General features: G+C 38.4%; 1 protein-coding gene across 1 annotated transcript in view; it reads right to left on the reverse strand.

Moving 5' to 3' along the window:
* LOC139728667 (Fanconi anemia group J protein homolog) overlaps nucleotides 1-23471 on the reverse strand; it is a 38480-nt gene that overhangs the window by 10623 nt on the left and 4386 nt on the right. The window contains exons 5-25 of the mRNA XM_071639604.1: nucleotides 22481-22678; nucleotides 21034-21203; nucleotides 20344-20470; nucleotides 19456-19597; nucleotides 19138-19227; nucleotides 18408-18510; nucleotides 16554-16676; nucleotides 15203-15298; nucleotides 14118-14253; nucleotides 13437-13483; nucleotides 12630-12779; nucleotides 11476-11636; nucleotides 10532-10577; nucleotides 9883-9910; nucleotides 8708-8763; nucleotides 7836-7976; nucleotides 7008-7076; nucleotides 4410-4532; nucleotides 2732-2861; nucleotides 1748-1854; nucleotides 400-563 (exon numbers count right to left, since the gene is read on the reverse strand). Coding sequence (XP_071495705.1) covers nucleotides 400-563; nucleotides 1748-1854; nucleotides 2732-2861; nucleotides 4410-4532; nucleotides 7008-7076; nucleotides 7836-7976; nucleotides 8708-8763; nucleotides 9883-9910; nucleotides 10532-10577; nucleotides 11476-11636; nucleotides 12630-12779; nucleotides 13437-13483; nucleotides 14118-14253; nucleotides 15203-15298; nucleotides 16554-16676; nucleotides 18408-18510; nucleotides 19138-19227; nucleotides 19456-19597; nucleotides 20344-20470; nucleotides 21034-21203; nucleotides 22481-22678 — 2407 coding nt within the window. The remainder of the gene's footprint in view (nucleotides 1-399; nucleotides 564-1747; nucleotides 1855-2731; nucleotides 2862-4409; nucleotides 4533-7007; nucleotides 7077-7835; nucleotides 7977-8707; nucleotides 8764-9882; nucleotides 9911-10531; nucleotides 10578-11475; nucleotides 11637-12629; nucleotides 12780-13436; nucleotides 13484-14117; nucleotides 14254-15202; nucleotides 15299-16553; nucleotides 16677-18407; nucleotides 18511-19137; nucleotides 19228-19455; nucleotides 19598-20343; nucleotides 20471-21033; nucleotides 21204-22480; nucleotides 22679-23471) is intronic.

The following is a 23471-nucleotide window of genomic DNA, read 5'->3' on the forward strand; positions in this document are numbered from 1 at the left end:
TTGCAGACGCTAAAACCAAAACAGGAACTTACTGTAAACTTTTAAAAATCATGAATGTCTTCCATTGAGGTGTTTTTATTGCAACTGATCGACAAATTGCCCTAGATCAATGTAAATAAGCACTGAATTGATCAGTGTTTTAGTAGTAGCCATGATAAAAAAATCATGGCCGTATGTACTTGAGCAAGATTCGAACCTACGACCTCCTGATCTCCAGACATGTAGTCGATGTAAGGCAATTTGTCAATCAGTTGCAATTAACGTAAACTTGTTTTCTGATCAATTCTACATATTATTTCAAGTGGCCACATCTACCACAGCGAAGAGACTTGCTACAGACAAAACTACAGGTGCCTTATTCAGTATGTGAGTCCATGCAGAGTTTGATTGTTTTCTTACTTGTGACGAATGCACCTGCCCAGAGCCTGGTTGAGAGCCCGGTAGGCCTGGACCTCGTACCACTCACTGCCCGTCAGCAGGCCCCTGCTGGCACTGTGTTGGTCGTTGTACTTCCGCTTCAGTTCCACCTGGGAGTCACGCACGTTGGGGAAGGGAATTCCGACCTGACCGGAGGGACGTTTCGAAAAAGAGAAGACGAAAGTATAATTTCTGGCCTCTCAGTTTGAAAATCTTTGTGGAGTAGATTGATCTGTTTCTCTGTCTACTATCAAGGTAAATTTAGTGGGAAAATACAGTGATCATAACAAAATATTAAAGGACAGGTTCACCTTCATAGACATGTGGGTTGAGAGAATGCAGCAATATTAGTAGAACACATCAGTGAGAGTTTGAGGAAAATCGGACAATCCGTAAAAAAGTTACGGCTCAGTCACGGCTGGATGAGAAGACTACTATAGCTTGTGATGTCACATGTGTACAACGATATAAAGAAAAAATAAAGAAAATTCAACATATTTTCAGTTTTCTCGCATAACAAAAGAATACTCAATTTCTCTCTTTCAGAAGGCATGGGGAATAATATTACCCTTAACATACGTCAGTAACAAGTCAAAAAAAATTTGCACTTTATCCAAAAAGTGAAGTTTTGTAAAATTCTCTTTTTATTTTCCGTATATTGTTGTACGCATGTGGCATCATACACTGTAGTAGTCTTCTCATCCAGCAGTGACTGCACAGATACTTTAAAAATTCATAACTTTTGAACGGATTGTCCGATTTTCCCCAAACTTTCACTGATGTGTTCTACTAATATTGTTGCCCTCACTCAATCCACATGTATATGAAGGTGGACTTGTCCTTTAATGACTTCCTTTCAAGTTTTTGTAAAGCGCAAACCATCATGCATGTGTTCGGTGTATTCACTGAAGTGATACTTGACTACAACATGTATCTTGAGGTAGGTAACCAAGTGGTACAATAATCGACACCCATAACTGCAAGTAAAAATTTGTCACTGCTGTCATTGATCTGGATTCTTTCTCCTCCAAAGTTTTCGCTTTTCATCTTCAGCATTGGATAAAGACACTTCTTGACGAGATACATATTTGCATTCATGGGCATTCATGGAGATACATATTTGCATTCATGGGCAGCAGAAAGTTATTCCCCATGCTTGCTATGACAAGATGAGCAGGACTTGTTCTCTAACAAGTCTAGACTATCAAAAAAAATAATTTAGCACATCAGAAAGACATCTTTCTTGGCCAAGCACACACAATAACCAAAGGATGAATTAAAGAAATACTTATCAGAGAGCAAAGTTGTACAATTTTTCTTCCCAACTCACTGTGATGACTGCTCGGGCATTGTTGTCGGCAAAGTCCATCCCCTCGCTGATCTTACCCCGACAGACAGCAAACATCAAAACACCTGTGATGGTCTGGTTTTCTAGACCTGCCAAAAATATTTTTGAACACATGAACAATGGTTGATGACTCACATTTCAGTCCTCCCTTTGCATTTGTTTTCATATTTTTATTTTTTTAAAGCAAAATTTTGAGATCTGACTATGCCATTTGATACCACAAGAAAGTGTGTCATCCACGGGATTCTCCCGCATGGAATTTACCCAGGTTTGGCATGGATGAATCACATTTGAATGAATTCATTTTTAATATTCATATGAAGGAATAGGGATCAAACAAGCCAGGAATTTAGATATTTGTATCACACAAATTGAGATTTATTAAATTCTTACAAGATTTTTCATCATTACTTGACAATGTATTGAAGCCATTTTTTAAAAAGCAAAATGCAGTTGAGGGATACAGTAATCTAGAGGGGAATACCCTTTCATGAACCGTTGAATTCACTGAAGAACAGCAAACGAATTTATTTTGCCTGTCTCATTAGCATAAAGAAATGCTCATACTGTAAAGATATCTACCATGACAGACATGGAATACAATACTTGCAGTGTGAAATTTTCACATCCACTTTGCACAATAAGACAATGATGCAAAACATTTAACTGTAAATATTTTGTTCACACAACTTGTCTACAAACAGCACTGTAACAACATGTGCTACCCATCGAATTGGCGAGTGTTAATTTTGTCTCCCTATCTCCAATCAAGTCTGGATGAGGAAAATCTAGCAAGACTCGCACCGAGGCCAAGTCTCGATCATCACGTGCTGGCCTGCAGTTTCCCGTTGGTCGAGGTCATCCCTTCCATTGCAAAGGCAGTTACGTTGTACGCCCAGAGCATAGGTGATGGTGCACCAGAGTGAAATTAATAAAAAGAAAATAATCGCAAAGAGATAGACTCACCATTTTCTTCACATTCCTTGATGATGTCGTAAAATTCCTTGAGTTGATCATCAAACACAGTCTTGTCGCCTCCCCTCGCCTCACACATGACTGACTTCATGGACTCCAGCTGATAGTAGGCACCTGTGGCCTGAAAAAAAAATGAAGCCACTTGTTATCACACACGTTTAACATCTTGAGGACTACCGAAAGCTGATTTTGCTATAATATGCATTTCCCATTTTGGTTGAGACCTAACTTTAGGTTTCTAATATTTTTGGTGAGATAATGAGAAACCTCTTAGGAAATATGAAAGAGCATGTATTCCAAGAAGGATTCAATGTTTATTTGATGAAAACTAGTTTTGAAATGGCTGAGATATCCAAAACAGAGCAACCCTAATAAAAGGTGGGACCCATCTTTTATTAGGATCACTTTGTTTTACTTTGTTTTTGGATGTCTTAGCCATTTCAAAACTGATTTCCATCAAATAAACTTTGAATTCATCTTAGAATGGTATGCTCTGTACTATTTTATAAGTGGTTTCTTGGTATCTTGCAGAAAGCTAGAAGCCCAATCCTCATCTCCATCAATACTATACCATCCCTTTAACACTTGCCTGAGTTTGCTTGGGACTAGTCTCCAATGGGTTAACTTACTCTCCCATGAATGGGGAGAGTACATGTACTGTTTTGAAGAAAGACTCATGTCAAACAAGAGCTTTCCATGTTTAACCCTTTCTGTGCTTTGTTCACCAATTGGCACGCATGCTGGAGAGCTTTCTTTGCCGATTGCCACACATATATGGAAACTTAAGGTCAATGAATAGAGGTTACCTAATGCCTATTGTGTCACCATGGCCTCTCTGTTGGACTGAGACACATTGTTATACCCGAGTGGACTTCCTGGTTTCACAACTAATTCATGTTCAAATAGATTACTGAATGCTGTAGAAAAAATCTTGGCAAGCTAAGCCAAGCATCTGGGCACAAGAGGGGTAAATGCCTTTCCAACTGTACCCCCCCCCCATACTTAAGATCTTATGAATCATCGTTGGATTTGATCACACTGAGAAGAATAAGGAAGGAAGCAGAGATATTTACAATGCAACTGCAACTGTCCTGCTGAGGACCATTCAATATCTATTAGTACACAGAGAAAAACAGTGTTTCATTGGAATCATTTCTTTCTTTTCAGCGGACAGTCTTTCTGTTTAGTGCATCACTATCCTACCCTTTCTTCAATTGGTCTGAGGCATCGATGCTCAGTCACAGGCTGAAAGTTCAAATCGCAGCTGCTTTTACATTGTACCGGTTTGACAAGACGTGCATGTCATATATGCAATTTACCAGAGAGCCAGAAACATTAGCTGCATGAAAGCTTCATGAATTGGAGCCAACACCCCCTTTTTCATGATATAAAACTATTGTGAATTGCTGGCCATGAACAAAACAAGAGTATAAAAACTACATGTAGAGGATTCTGTAGACAAAAACTTTCATGTGCTGACGAATTGTGGATCCTTGCAGAATTTATGAAATGTCCATGCACTCAAAATTTTCTGGTTTTACAGTGTATTTAAGTCAAACTCTAATAGCATAGATTCATTCGTGACCTCAAGGTCATTCACAGATATTCTCTGTACCCTGACATACAGAGAAATTGACCAGTAGGGTTCAAAGGTCAGAGTTCATCTCACCTTCCACCTCTCCATGAGTTTGTTCATCATGCTGTAGGAGGGCAGAAAGCAGAGCACTCCGTAAGGGGTCACTTTGCACACCTCTATCACCACACGGCCCAGGTCGTCTTGGAAGGCAAAAGTCTATGGAAGCAACCAATACTGAATGTCAGTGGGTTATACAGAGGGGTAATCTCTCATTTAGTTTTCAAAGATTGAGGACTTTATTGCTATGGGTATTGAAGTACAGTCAACCTTGCTCAAGTCGACCTCACAAATAATCACCTAAGTCAAAGGTCTTTTCAAGTCCTTTTCTCTTTATATTCTATTGATTCTAATCACTTTAAGTAAAATTTTCTCTGAGTCGAATCTATTACTTCAGTCCAAATAGATTTGACTTAGGTGAGGTTGACTGTACGGCGACCATATGGAAATACTATTCCTTGTTAAATTTGTCATATTCTATTCCTAAACATTTCTCCCATCGCTGACCCCTAGTCACCTCACCCCTAGTCACAAAATCTTGCATCGTCATTAATATCCGTAGTGTTTTGTTCAACATAAGATTTCAGTTAGGAACACTGGAAACACATACCAGGTTAAATCAATCCTTATCCATTCTTAGAAACAAATTTTAATTGACAGAAAGAGAAGTCAAGATCTAGGCATCTCGACAACCCCTGTACAGTTAATGTGAGTCTTCTAATCAAATATGATCATGAAAAAAAAGATTTGTATTCATCATTTATGCAGATTTTTTTGCATAACTGTGATATCTGCTGGTAGAAAGGAATGTCATGACATTATTTGGGTACATTCTTAATTTGAAACTATAAAAGAGATATTGCATTCCATCAATATCTTTCATTCAACAAAACACTCAAGAGTGTTAAAAAAACATAGGATCATTTATTCTTCAGGGATGCCGATTAGAATGAAAGACAGGGCCTGAAATATATCTACATGAAGCAACTTTGCAAACGAAAGCACCTGAACTTTGATACTACCAAAGATATAATTCAGGCTTTTGTCTGAAAACTGGCATCCCCCGATTCTTGTGTACAGTGCACTCCCGTTACAACAAACACGGTTATAATGAAATTTCGTTATAACGAAGTAAAACTTCTGGTCCCAAAATTATCGCCACTAAAGTCTATGGCACAAAATTCGTTTATGACGAACACAGTTATAGCGAAATTTTCGTTATAACGAAGTCTTTTCCGAGCGCCACTGACAAAGAAAAACTAAAGAAATGTGCTCCGTTATAACGAAATGCAGATTGCTTTCGAAAATACGTAGCGGAACAAGCATTTATAGCGTCTCTGCATGGGCGAACGCTTCACATCTCTGTGTGTTTGCTCCGTATGTCACGTACAGTTTCCGAGAGGAACTTGCGTTACTGTAATACAATAATCTGAAATTGAATAAGGTTCGTTTTATTGTTCCGAAGGTTCTTTATTATAAAACACACAGATTCTGATACACCTAAATGTCCATTAGTTCGGAAATGAAATAGGGTTTGTTATTACAAACATTTTGGCATTATTCCAAAGGTTCGTTATTTATAAGGTTCGTTAAACCGACAATGAAATATGGTTCTTATTGCCACGGTTCGTTAGTCCGAAAATGATAGGAATTCCAAACGTTCGTTAATCGGAACATGAAAAAAAAAGTTTCGTTAATCCAAAAGTGAAAAAAGGTGAGTCACTAACAAAACTTAGAAATTAAAAACCTCATAATCGTCTTAAGATAGTCGAACCTTCGAAATAACTTACTTTTCTCATTTTTTTTTAATTAATAAACCTTCTTCGGAATAACGAACCTTATTTCATTTTCGGATTAAAAAACCTTTGGAACTACGCACCTTGGAATAGTGAACCTTTCTCATTTCTTTTTGATTTACAAACCTTCGGAATGACGAACCTCATTTCATTTTCCGATCAATGAACCTTCGGAAAACGAACAATATATTTCTATCTAAATTATGAACTTTTGGAATAACGAATCTTCGGAAGAGCAAAGCTTCAGATGAACAAGCCATCGGAATCCCGGGAATGGCGAAACTTCGGAATAAGGAGCCTTTGTAGTAATGAACTTTAGTAAGAAACGAACCTTTGGAATAGTGAACTGTAACCGAATACTAAACCATCATTTTCTATACATGTGTGACAATACAAACAACTTTATGCTCTCTTTTAAATGTAATATCTAAACGAAATCAAAAAGGCACCATCCCATTTCACATAGCTTCCAGTGTATGATGAGTATTCAACAAACAGAATATGATATATGCGTGGTTTCCTTGTTTTAGTTATAATTATATTGTACATGTTCGGTTATAACAAAAGAAAACTGCCAGTCCCTAGCATTTCGTTATAATGGGAGTGCACTGTAATTGATCTCTGGGCTGCCAATAGTCACATACAAACATCAGGCAGAAACTTGTGTGCTACATGCATCTCAGTACGTGACAGCAATTCCGAAATCATGGTGACTCTTGCATTCTTCCATTTATTGTTTCTGGGAGCCTCCCACAAAATCGGTGGGACACAGCACACCTGTGCGATCTAAAGAAGATATGGACTTGTTGACGAGGACTGGTCAAAGTTTCAACCCTACCTCAGCATTGCGATAGCTGGCGTTGAGGGAGTGACCATTCGGACCTATGGCCAGTGACGAGACCCACACCTAAGAGAGGGAAGAAGGTCAACTATCAAAAAGGGTGGACACGAACAACTGGACACAGACAGAACCTTGTGAAACATCTACACTTCAGTTGCAGACATTTTACAAATCTATCTAAAGATTCGCCAAAGCTTGCATGTGTAGAGACTGTATTCTACAAGCAAAACAGTTTTTTTTTCTTTCTTTTTTCTATCTTGTCATCATGGCCATCCTGTTGGACTAAGGTGTATTGCTAAACCTGAGTGAACTTACTAACTTTAAAGGGTGTGTACACTTCTGGATGAGGTGAGGATTTAGCTTTTAACGTTTTGCGAGATATTCAGAAACCACTCTATGAGATGTCAAAGAGCATGCAATTCTAAGGGGTATCAAAAGTTTATTTGATGAAAATTGGTTTTGAAATGGCTGAGATATCCAGAAACAAGGTGAAACAAAGAGATCCTAATAAAAGGCGTGGCCTGTCGCCTTTTATTATAATCATTTTTTTTTTTTTGGATATCACAGCCATTTGAAAACCAATTTTCATCAAATAAACATTGAATCCTTCTTAAAATTACATGCTCTTTCATGTTTTATAAGAGGTTTCTCATTATCTCACTTAGGAATGTTCAAAACATGAATCTCCACCCCAACCAGTACTGTACAGTCCCTTTAAACATAGGTCAAGTTTGGATAGATTATTGAATGCTGATGATAAAGTTTGGCAAGTTAAGCGCAATGTCTGGGCACGTAGAGGGTTGATGTAGCGCTCTAATTCCATACCTGTGACCTTCCAATGACATGGTTTGCTTCCAGTTGGATGGGGAACTTCACGCCCAGCTCCGATGCGAAGGAGCTCATCGGTGACAGCGTGCCAGACGTCAGGATGATGGTACGCACGCTGGAACCAAAATCTGAAAAGGCCTGGGAAAACAGCAAAGCAACATAACTACAGTGTGACCTTATTTGTGTTATAAAAAGACTGCTTTTCCTTATTTTATTAGCTGATAAGTTATTCTTACTTCGAGTAGCATCAAATGGAATGCTAATCTTGACCAATCTGCAAAGTCTCTTTCCCATAGCAAAACCTTGTTTTATACACATTTCATTTCCTAACATAAAACTCTCACCATTCAAATAATAGTCTGGCAGATATGATGCCTATCTAGCAATCAGGTAATTGGTTTGAGTCCAACTTGAGAAATGTATGCCCATGATTTTTATCATGTCCACTACTAAAACACTTCACTGGATAATCTGTGTTTATTTACATCAGTAAAGGGCAGTTTGTCAAGCAGTTGCAATAAACAAAAAACTTGCCATAGCTGTACTGTAAAACCAGAGACGTTTGTGTGCATTTTAATTTCGCGAGAGCCAAGATTTGCGAAATTGAAATGCATGCAAAAGTTCTTGTCCACACTATATGCATTTCAATTCCTGTGGCAATTCACAAAAATTTCATGCCACGAAAAAAGGCCATCGGCTCCAATTCACAAAAATTTCACGCTACTAGCATTTCTTGCTTCAGAGTAATCCCTTCCATTGATCCACACCGGCAGTATAAGAGTGAGTTAAAAAGAAACATGGTGGAATATATACTAGTGTGGGTGTGTGTGTGTGTGTGTGTGTGTGTGTGACATCAGGCTTACACTCACCACAGCTGGGTTGAGACACCAGAAATTCAACGAAATCGTCCAGGTACTTTCCCTTCCTGTGGGCCAGACAACGCATGACAAAGTTTGTGAGTGGCAATGGACACGAGGACAAACAACGTACGGAATATCATGCAGTTGCTTCACCGTCACAGAGTACACAATGCTGTCTTTTCATAGGTATCACTTTGCCTTGGATAGACATGTGGATTACAATCAATCACCACATGGAGATCAGTAAGACACTTATTGAATGTAGGAGGGATTAGTATCTTTACAGTAGACCAAGGTTTGCCAACTTAGGTTGCAATGCCACATCAATGTCAAGATGGCTTCGAAGAAAACAATACAAAACAAGTGGTAAGGGTATTCAAATTCATGAAATTTCCTTCAAGATGTTTTCATTGTAACTGATTGACAAATTGCCCTACATCGACGTAAAGAAGCACTGAATTGATCAGTGTTTTAGTAGTAGCCATGATTAAAAAAAAATCATTATTTATGTCGATGTAGGGCAATTTGTCAATCAGTTGCATTGAAAAGTGGTAAGGGTTTTTGATAAAATCAGACATAAATGAAACAAGAAGATATGGAATTTCAAAGTTTCACATGTTTTTCAAGCCACAACAGTACCAGTGGCAGCTACATATCTATGAAAACTTTGTCATACCTGCCGATTTTCGCGCTGTTTATCACAGTTTAGAATTATTTCAATGTTGTATCAAATTGTTCTACTTTTCAGTGTTTTTTTCTTTCTTACCTCATAATCACAGTATGTGGTATTTGAAGCATTTTATCGTACCTGCAAATTTTCATAATTGTCATGGTTTATTTTATTATTTTGATTAATGTTTATCATGTATTATTTTATCATTTTGATACAATATTAAATGACTTTATTTTTATCTATGTTTTTCTCTATTTTTTCTGGTAACCAAAAACCGGTATTTGATGAGTTTAGTGGCCCAAATGAAAAATCAATAAAAGATATTATTTGTGTCGAGCCAAGGTACAGAAACAGACAAAACTGCACCTCCTGGAAGCAGAAAGCGAACAGAAAACAAACAACAGAACATTTGCTGGTAGTCTGGCGGATAAACATGTGTCTGGTTTTGACATTAGCCACCATCGATACTCTCAGAGAAGTGCAGCCTACTTATCGACTGCCGGTTCCTTACCTCTCCTCCTGTTCAGCCACCTGTTGTTCTGCGAATTAAAGTGACAAAGATGAAACAGGTTACTAAGGTAGATAGATAAATCAACATGAATGGCACATCAGTTGTTCTGATTCATCAAGTGAATTGACTCTTGTTTTACTGATTCTACTGATGAAAAAATACTGTAAAACGAGGAATGTTTGCGTGCATTTTCATTTTGCGAATTTCGCGAGAGCCAAGATTCGCAAAATTAAAATGCACACGAAAGTTCTTGTCCACACTATACGCATTGAATTTTAAATGCAAGTCGCAAAAATTCATACCATCAAAAATATCGTGTTTTACAATATCTATTTGAAGGAGCTTTCTTCCAAACATTCACCAATCTCAGTTGTTTGAAGTGATGCATTTATTTTCTTCTTCTAATGAAAAATCAGGGCTGGTAGGCATAAAGAGAACCTCTATTTAAGAAATGCTGTATAAGAAGTTATTTGATGCAATATCAATTTTCCAGAGGGCTTTATACTCTGATGGTAGAGATAGACAAATAGACACAGACAGACTGAAAGACTACTTCAAATGAAGACTAATCATTACAAGAAAAATTACAGTTTAATCAAGAGGAAGTAAACAAAATACACACAATATGATGATTTTTAAGATTTCTCACTGTGTCTGGATGCTGGTTGTGAGCCTTGGTTTTCAGTAGGGCCACTCTGGAGGGAAGACACAACCACTTGGATTAATAAATAACAGCATGATTTTTGAGCAGTCATCACTCTTCTAGCACGGTATGGGAGGAGAAGATGGATTATGGTACTTTTATCACTTTCCTTGCAAATATTTGTGCAGTCCCTACTTTGATGTCCTGTACTTTAATGGACAGGAGCAGGCAACCAAAGTTACTGTGGAGTTCCTTTTGCATGACGTCTTGGCAGTCTTCTCCTTGTAGTAACAATTCAAAAGGTCTCATTCTTGAAACCAATGAGAAAGCTTGAGGATACGGGCTCATATCATAGTGATAATATTTCACATTTAAAAAGCATGTATTAATCATCATTAATTCATTATGCACTTGAAATAAAGATAAACAGTCATTATTTCATGAATATAATACAGTTTTTAAAAGATTTCTCACTGTGCCTGAATTGCTGGGTGTCTTCCAATAAAGTAAACATACCAATACTCATTCCCCTTTTGCACTGCATTGTGTGCATATAAAATAAAACACATTTCATTTCATGGACATACTAGAAGGGCCCCCTCCTCTTTCCATGTTTTGGATGATATTTAGACAAGCAGAAGTTATAAGAACAAAAGTGTACAGATAAAAGAGCTTCAGGAATCATATTTGGGTTAGAAATGGATATACTGTCATAAGACTGACTACCAGCTTTTTCTTTTTAAGTGTCACAGTGGAGTTTACAATCATATCCTTTGAAAGTTTTACAAACTGTCATATTTTCATTGTCATTTGGCAAAGGGTATGAGCAAGCTAAAAAAGAAAACAGAAAAGACTGAAAAACCAACAACAATACCCCCCCCCAAAAAAAAAAAAAAATTCTTCACAAGAGATTCTGGATTTAACTTGTTGAATTGTTGAAGTCGACTCACTGGTAATCCATCTTGTACTTGTACTCCTCCTTGAAGAGAAAGTTGAAGACGATAAAGAGACCGTTGATGAGGGATGCCGAGGTGGTGGTGAACTTCGGTCCCAGCTCCTTGTACTTTTTATCTGGGTCCTCCTCCTCCTCTGTCAGTCCGCTCAGGTGATGCTGCGAGATACCGGCACACCAAGGAGAAAAGCATCTTCATCACCACCCTTATCATCATCTGGCACATCCTCTCATCTTATTTTTTTTTATTCATTTATTTATTTTTTTGCCTTTCACGCTTTCACAAGCACAATCACGTTGCGCAGTAAAGTGTATCATTTAGTAGCAACACAAAATACAAATGTCCTTTATTATCACCACTATGATTATCTTTTCCCTTATGGAAAATCAGTTAGATCCATGGAAGGGACATCATGTTTCCAACTCACTCCCTTGGTTTAAACTTGGAAAGATCATTAAAGCTAAGAGCTGTGTGTGGGTGCGTGTACATGTACATGCCTTTCCCATGACAAAAGAGGCAAAATACTTTTATGATTTTGGGGGGTTATCACATGAGTACACACATGTCAGTACGTGGCCCTAACCCTGGTGAGTGCAAGTACAAGTACTATAGCTTCTGACCATTCGAGCATTGAGAATTCAGGGTTTCTGGGACGAACACTGAACTAGGGCTTTCTATATTGCTCAGTCGGTAGAGCACCGGGCTAGCAATGCAGAGGTCTCGGGTTTGAATCCCGATGAAATCCCATTTTCTTTGCTCAATTTTCCACGAACAATAAAAGTTGGAATGGTAGTGTACACTTGTGTGGATCAATGGCATGTTTCCGGAGTCTGACTGGAATGGATATGTGAGGAAAATTGTGAGGAGATTTGCAATGGCATGACACGGGATTCTATATTTGAATTCCCGACCCAGTTTGGTAATGTGGACACAGCGTAGAAAGTGTTATGTTACAGGTGGTGAAAAAAAAAAATGTTACAATACTTTTTCTTCACAAAATACCTATGGTCTGGCTCTGATGTATTTTCTTTTCTTCAGGATTAGAATTGATTAAGAGCTCTAATCTTTGACCTTGACCTATAAGTTGATACTCGAAACTTGGCCCAAGTTTTCTAACTTGTAGTTTTGATGGTAATCCCTTCTCATCTTACCCGTAGCGTGGGAAGGGTAGCTGGGGTGATTCCCATGTTGGCCAGCACTGCCACCATCTCCTGTCCAGACCACACCCTGGATGCTCGCTCAAAGTCATTCTGGCGAAGCGTGCCGGAGAAGTCATTGATCCAGCGCAGGATGCTTGAACACTGACGGTATCGAGAGACGAGGATATTTGTTGATGACTACATCATGTGAGGCTCAGTTCCGCACAAAGCCCAAAGGTTAATTCATAGATAATCATGATGTATAAAGTGCTTGATTTCACCTTATGACACATTATTTCACTTTATGACCTACAGCTAGAATTCCTTTGACATCACAATACAATCTTTAACTGAACTTTGGTAACATTATTTTTATATATCTCATATTCAAATACCTCATATTTCAGTGAAGAAATACCAATACCAAAATGGTTTAATGTATGTTACACGAGGACAAGTACCCCCTGTTGCTAAATATTTCTTTTTTTTTTCTTGTATCACCCATAAGGCAGATCCACTGGACAGTGTGCTGAAAATATGGAGTAAATTTGGACCACTAAAACTTCATGTTTCAATTTTATTTAATTTCCCTTTTTTTACAGATTGGCACGTCATATTTAAAGATTAATTCCATGATTTTTACGCGGCAAATATCCCAGCAATTAAACTTATAATTACGCAACCTTATTCAAAGTTATAAATCCAATGTTTGAAGATTTACACAATGAAAATGCTAGCTATATGTCTCATTTTGGGGTGGGGAATCTTTGAGAAATCTGTTATGAATAAACTGCCTCTTGCAGGTAAATGTACACTCACCACAGTATGCAAAACTCTTGTATGCTCCATGCGATATTGGGCAGTCACTGGAAACATTGATAGAGATTGGAATAGAACGGAAGGAGCAAGAGGCGTCAAAGACAACACTAAGTAAATTCATGAAGATTGTTTCCGCATAAATATTTCAAAAGCCTGATCATATCTTCCTTTTTTTCTGAAGGGAATGAGGAGGGTCTAGGATCATGTAGATATTTACAAAAAATTGTGTTTGCTTTCCAGTAGCCTTTCTAAATCTATCACCCACTGAAAATATGCCCTTGATTTCACTGGCAAGCCAAGTGCCATATTACTGATAATCACTTTCTAACAAAACTAATCCAACATTCTGAAGGCTCCATTTTCTCATTGACTCTGGTCTCTGCAAGTTGTGTGTATGAGTGTCTATTATAGCTTCTTCTGCGATTAGCACAGCTAAAGTTCAATGTGGATGGAAAAAGGTTGCAAATTTATCGGGATGTCTATAGAAGCATGATGGTCTCATGTGGGACTTCACATCACCACACCTAAGCTGGATCACCAATCTTCACATGACTTGCCAACTTTACATATACAAATACTGAATGCCAATCACATTGGTCAGCAAACCACCGCTACAGGGCATGGGCACATGTAAGGCTACAAACGTCAAATGGTCGAGTGGTGGAGATGGCCGGCACTTACATAACCTGTCCAGCTCATCAGTGGTCTCCTGCAGCTGTTCAGTGGTCACCTTCAGACTGGCCGCCTCTCTGGCCGAGTCCTCGATGTTGTGGGCTTCGTCCAGGACCACAATCTGTCCCTTCAGGTTGATTTCCATCTGAAGGACCAGACGAAAGACAAAACTCAGCATCATGGTAATGATGGTATAACATGGTAATGATGGTATAACATGGTGAGATGGATCCCAATCAAATGCTTGGCTGAGAGTTATCATATGTCCAGTCTTTTATTTTGTCTACAGACCCTTCTTCACTTTTCACGGGATGTTAGTATACCAATGACCAGTACGGATGACTGTTACTTTGCGCTCAGCTGAATTGCCTGTGTATTACAATTGCATTGCAATCGTAAATGTGCGCCGTTCAGTTTAAACACGTAGTTGAGTCAATCAAATGTAAGCTGAGAGGCATTACAACTGTACTACATCGCAGGATTGAACATTGCATCCTTTCTGTTCCTTCGATTACACAGATTGAAAATCTCTATGTAAAAAGCACAGAAGCAAGCCAAATTTTGAGCACTGGGTTTGCTCTACGTAATAATATCATGCCATAGATGCAAGGAAGAATGAAAATTATTAACTAGAAAAGCACTCTGAGAGCGCAGACCTCCGAGAAACAGTTAATCGTTCCATCCATACACCCATGCTGAAAATCCCTCAATTTCCCAATATAGAAGCCTTTTGTTTACATCATCAGCTTTAAGCTGTGCAGTGCCTCACCTGAGCAGAGCATGCGATTCAGAGCACACGATTATGAAAACCTCAAATACATGCAACTTGAATGCCCGAGTTCATTGACCCTATCTGCAGAAATATAAAAAATCCTTCAAAAATCCATAAAAATTCCAGGATCACTGCCAAAATATAATAATCTACTTCTTGTGTCATCATCAAGCCTTCCTGTAAGTTTCATCCAAATCTGTTCACAACTTTTCGAGTTAATTTGTACACAGACAAATAACCAAAGAAACAAACAAAGCAACGGCACAAACATAACCTCTTTGGCAGAGGTTATTATTACACATCTCTACTGGTAACCACTCACAGATTCTCTGATGACGGGATCAATCAGGTAGTTGTAGGGACAGAAGACGACGTCAGCTCCTTCTCTCAGGTTTCTGCTGGCAAAGTAAGGACACGCCTGAAAGGTGGAAAAGGAAAAAAAACACAGTACCAGCAAGGACATGCTTGAAGTATGAAAAAAGAAAGCATTGCACGGACACATATGAAGTGTGCAATAAGGGAAACATATTAAAGGATAAGTTCATCTTCATAGACATGTGGGTTGAGTGAATGCAGCAATATTAGTAGAACACATCAGTGAGAGTTTGAGCAAAATCGGACAATCCGTTAAAAAGTTATGAATTTTTGAAGTTTCTGCTCAATCACGGCTGGATGAAAAGACTATAGCTTGTGATGTCACATGAGTACAACGATATAAAGAAAGAATAAAGAAAATTCAACATATTTCCATTTTTCTTGCATAACAAAAGAACACTCGACTTCTCTCTTTCAGAAGGCAGGGGGAATAATATTACCCTTAACATATACGTCAGTAGCAAGTCGAAGAAATGTGCACTTTATTCAAAAAGTAAAGTTTTGTGAAATTCTCTTTTTATTTTCCTTATATAGTTGTACACATGTGACATCATACAATGTAGTAGTCTTCTCTTCCAGCACTGACTGCGCAGATACTTAAAATATTCGTAACTTTTGAACGGATTGTCAAATTTTCCTCAAACTTTCACTGATGTGTTCTACTAATATTGCTGCATTCTCTCAATCCTTATGTATATGAAGGTGGACTTGTCCTTTAAGGACAAGCCTGTGTTGTGGGATAATAAAAACATAGCAGGTACACGCCTGAAGTGTAGGATATGGACAACAAAGTAAGGACACATTTGAAGTGTGGGATAGCAAAAACAAATTAAGTACATCATAACCCCTGTGTACCACATTATCCTGAGACTGCAATGCATAAGCACTTTTGGAAAACAATCTCTTTTCAAAGCTATGTAACTTTTCATGGAAGCACTTATGCTAGAAATGCAGTACAGGAAAGTTGTATAGAAAATTATAAGCTTTGCTGTGATGTGAATTTTTCCAGCAATGCTCCAGCCATTACGCTTCATCAAAGTACTACGGCATACAGTGTACTCCCTTAAAATAAAATAGTCAGGACCGGTGATTTCTTTTGTTATATCGAAATTTTGTTATAACTAAACCATATTGTGTATAAACCTGATATTGATTTCATTGTAAAGAGAATTTAATTATAACTGAGTTTGTTATAACAGGAGTGTACTGTACTGCAATTTGCCCACCAGTTTGAGCATGTTTGTGTGTCTGAGGATAATATACAGAGTTGGGAAAGAGTTAAACTAATAATTCCTGACCTTGACCCGTCTTCCCAGGTCAACAAGGTCCTCTATGTCCCAGGCCTGGGTGAGACCGTAGTCCCGAATCTGCCACTGCTGCTTCATCTTGTGCACGTTCTGGTAATACTTGCAGGAGCCGCCCTAAAAAACATGAGAAATATGCAGATATCATTATCAACAGGACTGCAAGACTACCACTATTTGCGACAAATCCGTTTCAGTCTGAATTGGAGCTTGTAGACACATGCAGGTGAAAAAGTCACTGCTGGAGTATACTGTAAAAGGGGAAATTTTCATGGTATGGAAGTTTTCGCACATTTCGCACAACCAGTAACTAGCATGAAGATATAAGCATGCAAATATTTTGTGCTGGCAATTGTTCCAGTATTTAACCCTAAAAAGGCCGGGGGGGGGGGGGGGGGGGGGGGGTGACATTTTTCGCGACTTCTCCGCCGCGCGAAATTTTTTGACCACGCCGTTCGCTGACTTTTTACTTTCAAGTCTCGCGCATCTTTTGACACCATTTTCGCGAAAATCGTGCATACCGTTACGACGCTGCATAACGTTTTATACATGCCTGTCAGATCAAAAATGGCTCAAAAACGTGATTTTATGTATAAAGTCTATGCAAATGGAGTTTTCTCTTCATATTCATAAAGATCTGATTATTTTCACTTTTATAGGCTGAAACTAATTGATTTTAGCATAATTATGCTTGATATAGGTTCTGTCATAAATTTTGCGGAAAAAAAATGATAAAACAAAAGGTCGAAAAAACAAAGAAATACATAAGAAATTCATAAAACAATACATAAGAAGTTGATTTTGATACCAAGTTTTTTTTTCAAGCACATTGTTAGGAATGCTACAAAGAATGTTTTCACCAAAAATTAGGATTCTAGGAGCTTTAATTTCTGATTTAGAGCAAAATGTATGATTTTATGCATATATTAGCATAATTAATTATTTGGACGAAAATTTCCATTTCTTTTTGTATAGCTTGGTAGATTACGCCGCAGGTAATGCGCGTGCCAAATTTCATGGCGATTGCGCGATCGACGGCCGAGATCTCGGGGGGGGGGGGGGGTTGAATCAACCCCTCCCCGGCCACAGAACACCCAAAAAAGCCCGGCCTGGTTAGGGTTAATGTTTTGATTCTACAGGATTAAAAAGATTTGAAATTCCTCTTACCCAGCTGAGCACTAACAGCTACTCACACAAAAACATCCACTATTACAGAAGTTGTAACAAAATTTCAGTTGTGAACCTGAAAGTCCAAAGCAATTTTAACTATTCCTCGTATCTGACAAATCTTTCTAAATAATGACCATTATAAAAGAAAAAAAAGGAGAGAAAAGCTTATCTGATGACTTCACCATGACATAAGGAGAGTAAGTTACCAATTGAGTTTAGATTTAATGAGGATCAGTAGCACTGATTTCAGTCTTGATGTATGACACATATTACTACTGCATTTATTTGCTTGAACAGGTCATATTTCATGTTGCCCCCATACTTTTTATGCAAGGAAATGATACATAAACTTAACAAGTTAAAAAAAAAAAAGAAAAATGGGTGTAATGTCCTCACCACTACTAAAATGCTTGAGACATTAGCAATTAATTGAAGATATAAACATTTTCTTGTATCAGGGTTCCTGAAACGACAATATCTGTAGGTAAAATTGAACTCTTAACATTGAATTGATTAGTATTTATCATTGGAAATGTGCTTTATAAGTGATCTTAATCATGGGCCATAGACAGAAGTGCATTAATGGCTATGTTTTGGTTACTTCTCCATAGCATTGCAATGAGGCAATCAAATGACACAATGAAAAGTTTGTTAAGTTCTCCTGTTAAAATGACTAACCTTATTGTTGTCCAGAAGGTCCTTACAACCTTCGTTCTTATTCCTGCTTCTAGAGACCTCAGGGTGAACGCATGTGTGCTCTCGACTCGCCAGAATGGTCATCCTGTTGGTTGGGCAGACATTTTATTTTCTTAAATTGATCCATCCAACTTTCATTTTTGTATAAAAAAATATCTCTCTCTATACCTCATCCTAATTTGACTCTGTCCATCTCTTTCATCTCACACTATGACAGCACCATGTAGCAGTCGTAAGACAACTGAAAAATACACAACACAGAGGAAAACTAATGATCACTTACTGGTATCACAGCAAAAACCCTTAATCATGTAATTTAACAAAGTGGGTGGTAGAATAGGAAACTATACACGTTTGTTCAGATTACTGCAAGCTATTGAAATTATGTGAATTCATATTTTTTTTATTCTTGATTTAGCTCTGGCAAAGAAGATAATTTTGCATTTTTCCAATTTTGCATTTTTCCAATTTTGCTGACTGTGCTTATATAACGAGTAATATCAAAGGCATATTTTTTGCAGATTACCTACCACTGCCATATAACCATACATTCAGATTTTTGCACTAGTCTTACGTAACACACGATATGTGAAAATGACCACGCAGTAAAATATCTTATATTAGCAGTACACTTTCATGCATACACATACTGGGTGTGCACATAAATGTAAGTCTACAGATAATGTGACGAAAGGGGACAAGAGATTTTTACCTCGTTTCTTTGTAGGAAGTCCTTCCCATTTCTCTTATGATCTGTGCAATCTGCTTGTGTGTCCTCGTGCCGAAATAGATCCGGGGTATCCTGAAACAATGAACACACACACATTTTAGGATATGGACCAGATGCAAACTTGAAACTTCTACAGAGAAAAAAAAGAGTAAACTACTCACCATGTCTGCCAAATGTTCACCAGCAGAAAACACAAATTAGCAAAAAAAAAATATAATGGGTATACTGGTGATTACATTGAAAGATATCTGGACATACATGGGCAGATCTATCTTCAAGTCATGATGTGGTAACTCTCACCTTTTCGGCGGAGTGTCGTTGTCTTTCATCTTGTTCTCCTTGTCCAGTTTATCGCTCTTTGACGACAGGTGACAAGAACAGTAGCACGGGGATTTCTCCTTTGTTGACTCTCGCGAAGATAACTCGGTTGCAGCGGCATTAGCTGGTTGAATTTTGAGAAGCATGGAGGATGAAAGGTACAAACACCAGGGATAGAACAATCAATGATTTAATGACGATTCAAATATGCCTGTGCCATCAACGCTTACTCTCAAAGGGTCAAATGAGAACTGCCACTTTTCAGACACACTACAGGACATGAACTACACTTGAACTGTGTTAAGGTACAAGCCTGCAGTTGTGCTCTCTGCTCTACTTCTCTGTGGGGAATTATCAATTATATAATTCAAGATGCCATTAAGTTATAGAAAGATCAAAACTCTACACACTTTCATCAATCTACATCAGTGACTAGTGTCTGAAGAAATTTAAATACATATTCATTGTCCCTGTCATTGTACATCATGTTTGTAATCCTAATTAAAATGTTTAACATCTTAATTCATAATTGATATCTGATATTTACAAAGAGTCATTATTCTTACATATATTGCCGACAAGGTTCGGCCTCAATAGGTCAAAGGCCTGTTGCTGTTCCCTTCCACACTCTCACTTTCATCCTTAGTCACACATTTTAAATGTCAGTTCATTGTTTTGTCAATGAATGTTCTATCTCGTACATAATGCCACACTGATTCTACACTTTTTATGGGAACTGGTAAATAAGCTTGAAACTTGAAACTTGAATTTGTCCTGCAGCTAGCTGAGGTGAATGAGTTGTTTCTGGTTCTGCGGCAGCTAATGGCCTTCTGCCAGTTTCACAAGTGTGGAAGTGAAGTGATTTGGTACCTTGTGGCGTCATCAGTTTCATCTGCCAGTGAGCCTGGGTGTGTGGATGTCTGGATGCACCAGGAGAACTATCAACCTCGTCCTCATAGACAACACCTTTTTGACGCTTTGCCTTCTTTCCAGCAGTCTGCAAAATATCGAAAGGCAAATATTCACTTTGGAAATGTCTTAAGAGTACAGTTGCATCTCAAAGACATTTCATGTCTAAAGAGTATGTCAGAAAAGGTGTATCAATTGGCAAACATTGCAGTGCTACCAGGTAGAGAAAATAAGCTGTAAGATATGCTTTTTCAGGACATGGAAGACATTGGTGGGGTATTCTAAAGGGCAGACCAAGTAACCTAGATATAGGGTGGATGAGGCTGGGGGGAAGCAGCAGTTTCCACAAACTCAATGACAAAAAAGAAAAAGAAAAAAAAACCTTTTTTTCATGAAATCTAAATGTTTTAATTCTTAAACAATCTATTCATCTGATTATCTCCAGATAAACGTAATATGTGATTATCTCCACAATACAGGTAATATTTGATTATCTCAACAATAGAGGTAACTCTAAAATTGGCAGTCTCATCTCATACTGCACCATATCTTTTCCTCGAAGAAAAAAAAATTGTACATTATGGGTCAGATACTGGATAGGCATCTTTTTCGCTCATCAGTGAGAGTGTCAAGCTGTGCCACTGCTCTTACCACATGATTGCTGGAAGGTCGTGCTCGCTTCTTGCTGGGTTGAAAGTCATCGTCATCATCGTCATTCTCATTGCCACTGTCCCTGCTTTCCTCATCCTTGGCATCCTCCCTGGAGCTGTCTTGGTCTGTCTTTCCTGCCTCTCCCTCTGGGCTGACTTTATCTTGGTTTTCTGGATAAGGGAGAGTGGATTGACAGAGGTTCATAAAGACCTAAAACCTCACCGAGTAAAATGAGTGAGGGCTACTCCCACATTTTCTTAAAGTGATGAACATCTGCTTTTGATGAGCACACGGATTTGAGTATGCCACAATGTGTCCTCCAAATACAGTGTCACTGATGCAATTGGCTGTGGAAAGGTAATGAACAGTCTGATGCCCTGAAGAACAACTCATTAACTTTTTATGTGCCATGGTGGAAACCCCCTGTGTGCCACATTATCCTGAGACACCCACGCTGTTTTGCTTTTAGAAAACATGTTTCGTTTTTTTTCGTTTCTTTTACATCTCTTCAAAAACCTGGACATGTAGTGTGCAAAGTTGTAGAGAAAATGTCGAGCCTTGCTTGACATAAATTGTATGACGAATGTACGATTTTTTTTTTCTTTCAAATGACCAGTAGCTACATTACAGTAAATGCATGACTTTTACACACAAAAGAGTAACAGAAACTTAGAATTTACACACAAATCAAGTAGAGAAAACTGCTTGTTGGTCAATGCTTACATGAAATGCTAGCTATGTGTAAGAGGAACGGAATCGCGCCAAACGCCTTCACTGTACTATGGCATTTGGCGATTTATCGGTCGGTTTGGGCGGGTTTGTGCGTTTGAGCGAAATATGCAAAGTTGGCACGCCGTCGACTGAGTTGGGCGTGCGAACGTGGCACACAAAGAGTTAAATTCCTGAGAAGAAACGTTCTAACCCAGGAGTGAAATGACACGGCTCTTGATGGACACAAGCTCACTCAAACAAGCCATCACTAGGAAGAAGTCCCACATAGATATCAGTCTACATTATAAAAAGTACAATTCTGAGAACACACCTAAACTTTGTTGAAGGAAGCAAAACCAGGTATTTACAGCATTTCCATCTATTTACAGAAATCGACAGTAAAATTGAATAACTAGGAAGGAAAGTGTTTGTAATTAAATAAAGTTTTCCAGGAATACTGATGAAAAAAAAAAGATTGTATTACAGGTATCATTAACAGCATTCCTGTTTGCTACAGCATATTGTTTACTATATAAACTCAGTGAGTCTAACCTGATCCAGGTTTGGAGGATGGTCTCATCTACTGATCAAGCCCTGAGTCTTCTCTCATACCCTTTCCCTTTTATCGATCTGTAACTTCCATTTCAATGCATTTGTACCATTCAAAGTTTCCTTTCTGGCAAAACATTCTCCGTTGAATGCAATTGACATCTGCACAAGCAGAGAGAAGCGGTACCTGGCTGGGGCATCACTGCCGCAGGGGGCTGCAACATCTCTGGTACAGAAGGCAGGGATGCCATGCTGGTGCTCGGGCCATGGCTGGCTGAACTGGTGGTGGCAGTTTCTGGTGACGTTGCTGGCTTTGTTGTTTGATTGTTGCAATTACAGTTGCATGGTTTCTTGAGGTCATCGCCACTTCCAGGGCTGGGAAATCCTAACCCATGATAAATAGATATGTGGAGACATAGGAAATATAATCTGTACAGCTAGAACAATAGCACCTAGACATGGATTCTTCAAAATGAACGATAGCGACTGATCCACATCAAAGAAGATGAGAGCAACAGCCAGGCACTTTTAATACAACTCAGCTATCAGCCAGTCTAATCTACACAACTATACATCTGGTTTTATCATTCCTGTGACAGTCACCTGAAATTTTTAGGCAACTGGAGTCCTCAACATAAGAGTCTTGATTATTGTACAAATTCCTTTCTGCTGGCTTTTCACACTACAGTTTCCCTGTGTTTCCTAGATTCCTAATGTCTGACTTTTCCTTCAAAGAAATGTGGTTCTTATTTCCACATTGGTGCAAGAATAAGGATGTCAACTAATACATTGAACACAACAGGAAACAAGGAAAAGTAGAAATTACGCGGTGCGTAAAATATGTCCCCGCCGGAAGTAGCATTCAGTAGCAAAATGTACAATATCGGTAAAAAATCAAGGTCAAAGGTCAAAGAAGTCAAAGGTCAAAATTCTGTGTAGAAGTTTTGAAGCCCTCACCTAGTGCCATCACAAAAAGCAAACGGAATCGAAATCGGGTTAGAAATGGCGAAGGAGTAGCATTTTGTAGCCAATGTACAATATAAGGTCAAAAATCAAGGTCAAAGGTCAAAGAAGTCAAAGGTCAAAATTCTGTGTAGAAGTTTTGAAGCCCTCACCTAGTGCCATCACAAAAAGCAAACGGAATCGAAATCGGGTTAGAAATGGCGAAGGAGTAGCAT

This window comes from Diadema antillarum, unplaced genomic scaffold (assembly GCF_040938485.1).
Source record: "Diadema antillarum isolate AM-2024a unplaced genomic scaffold, OU_Dant_1.0 seq00000189_RagTag, whole genome shotgun sequence".
NCBI lineage: Eukaryota > Metazoa > Echinodermata > Echinoidea > Diadematoida > Diadematidae > Diadema > Diadema antillarum.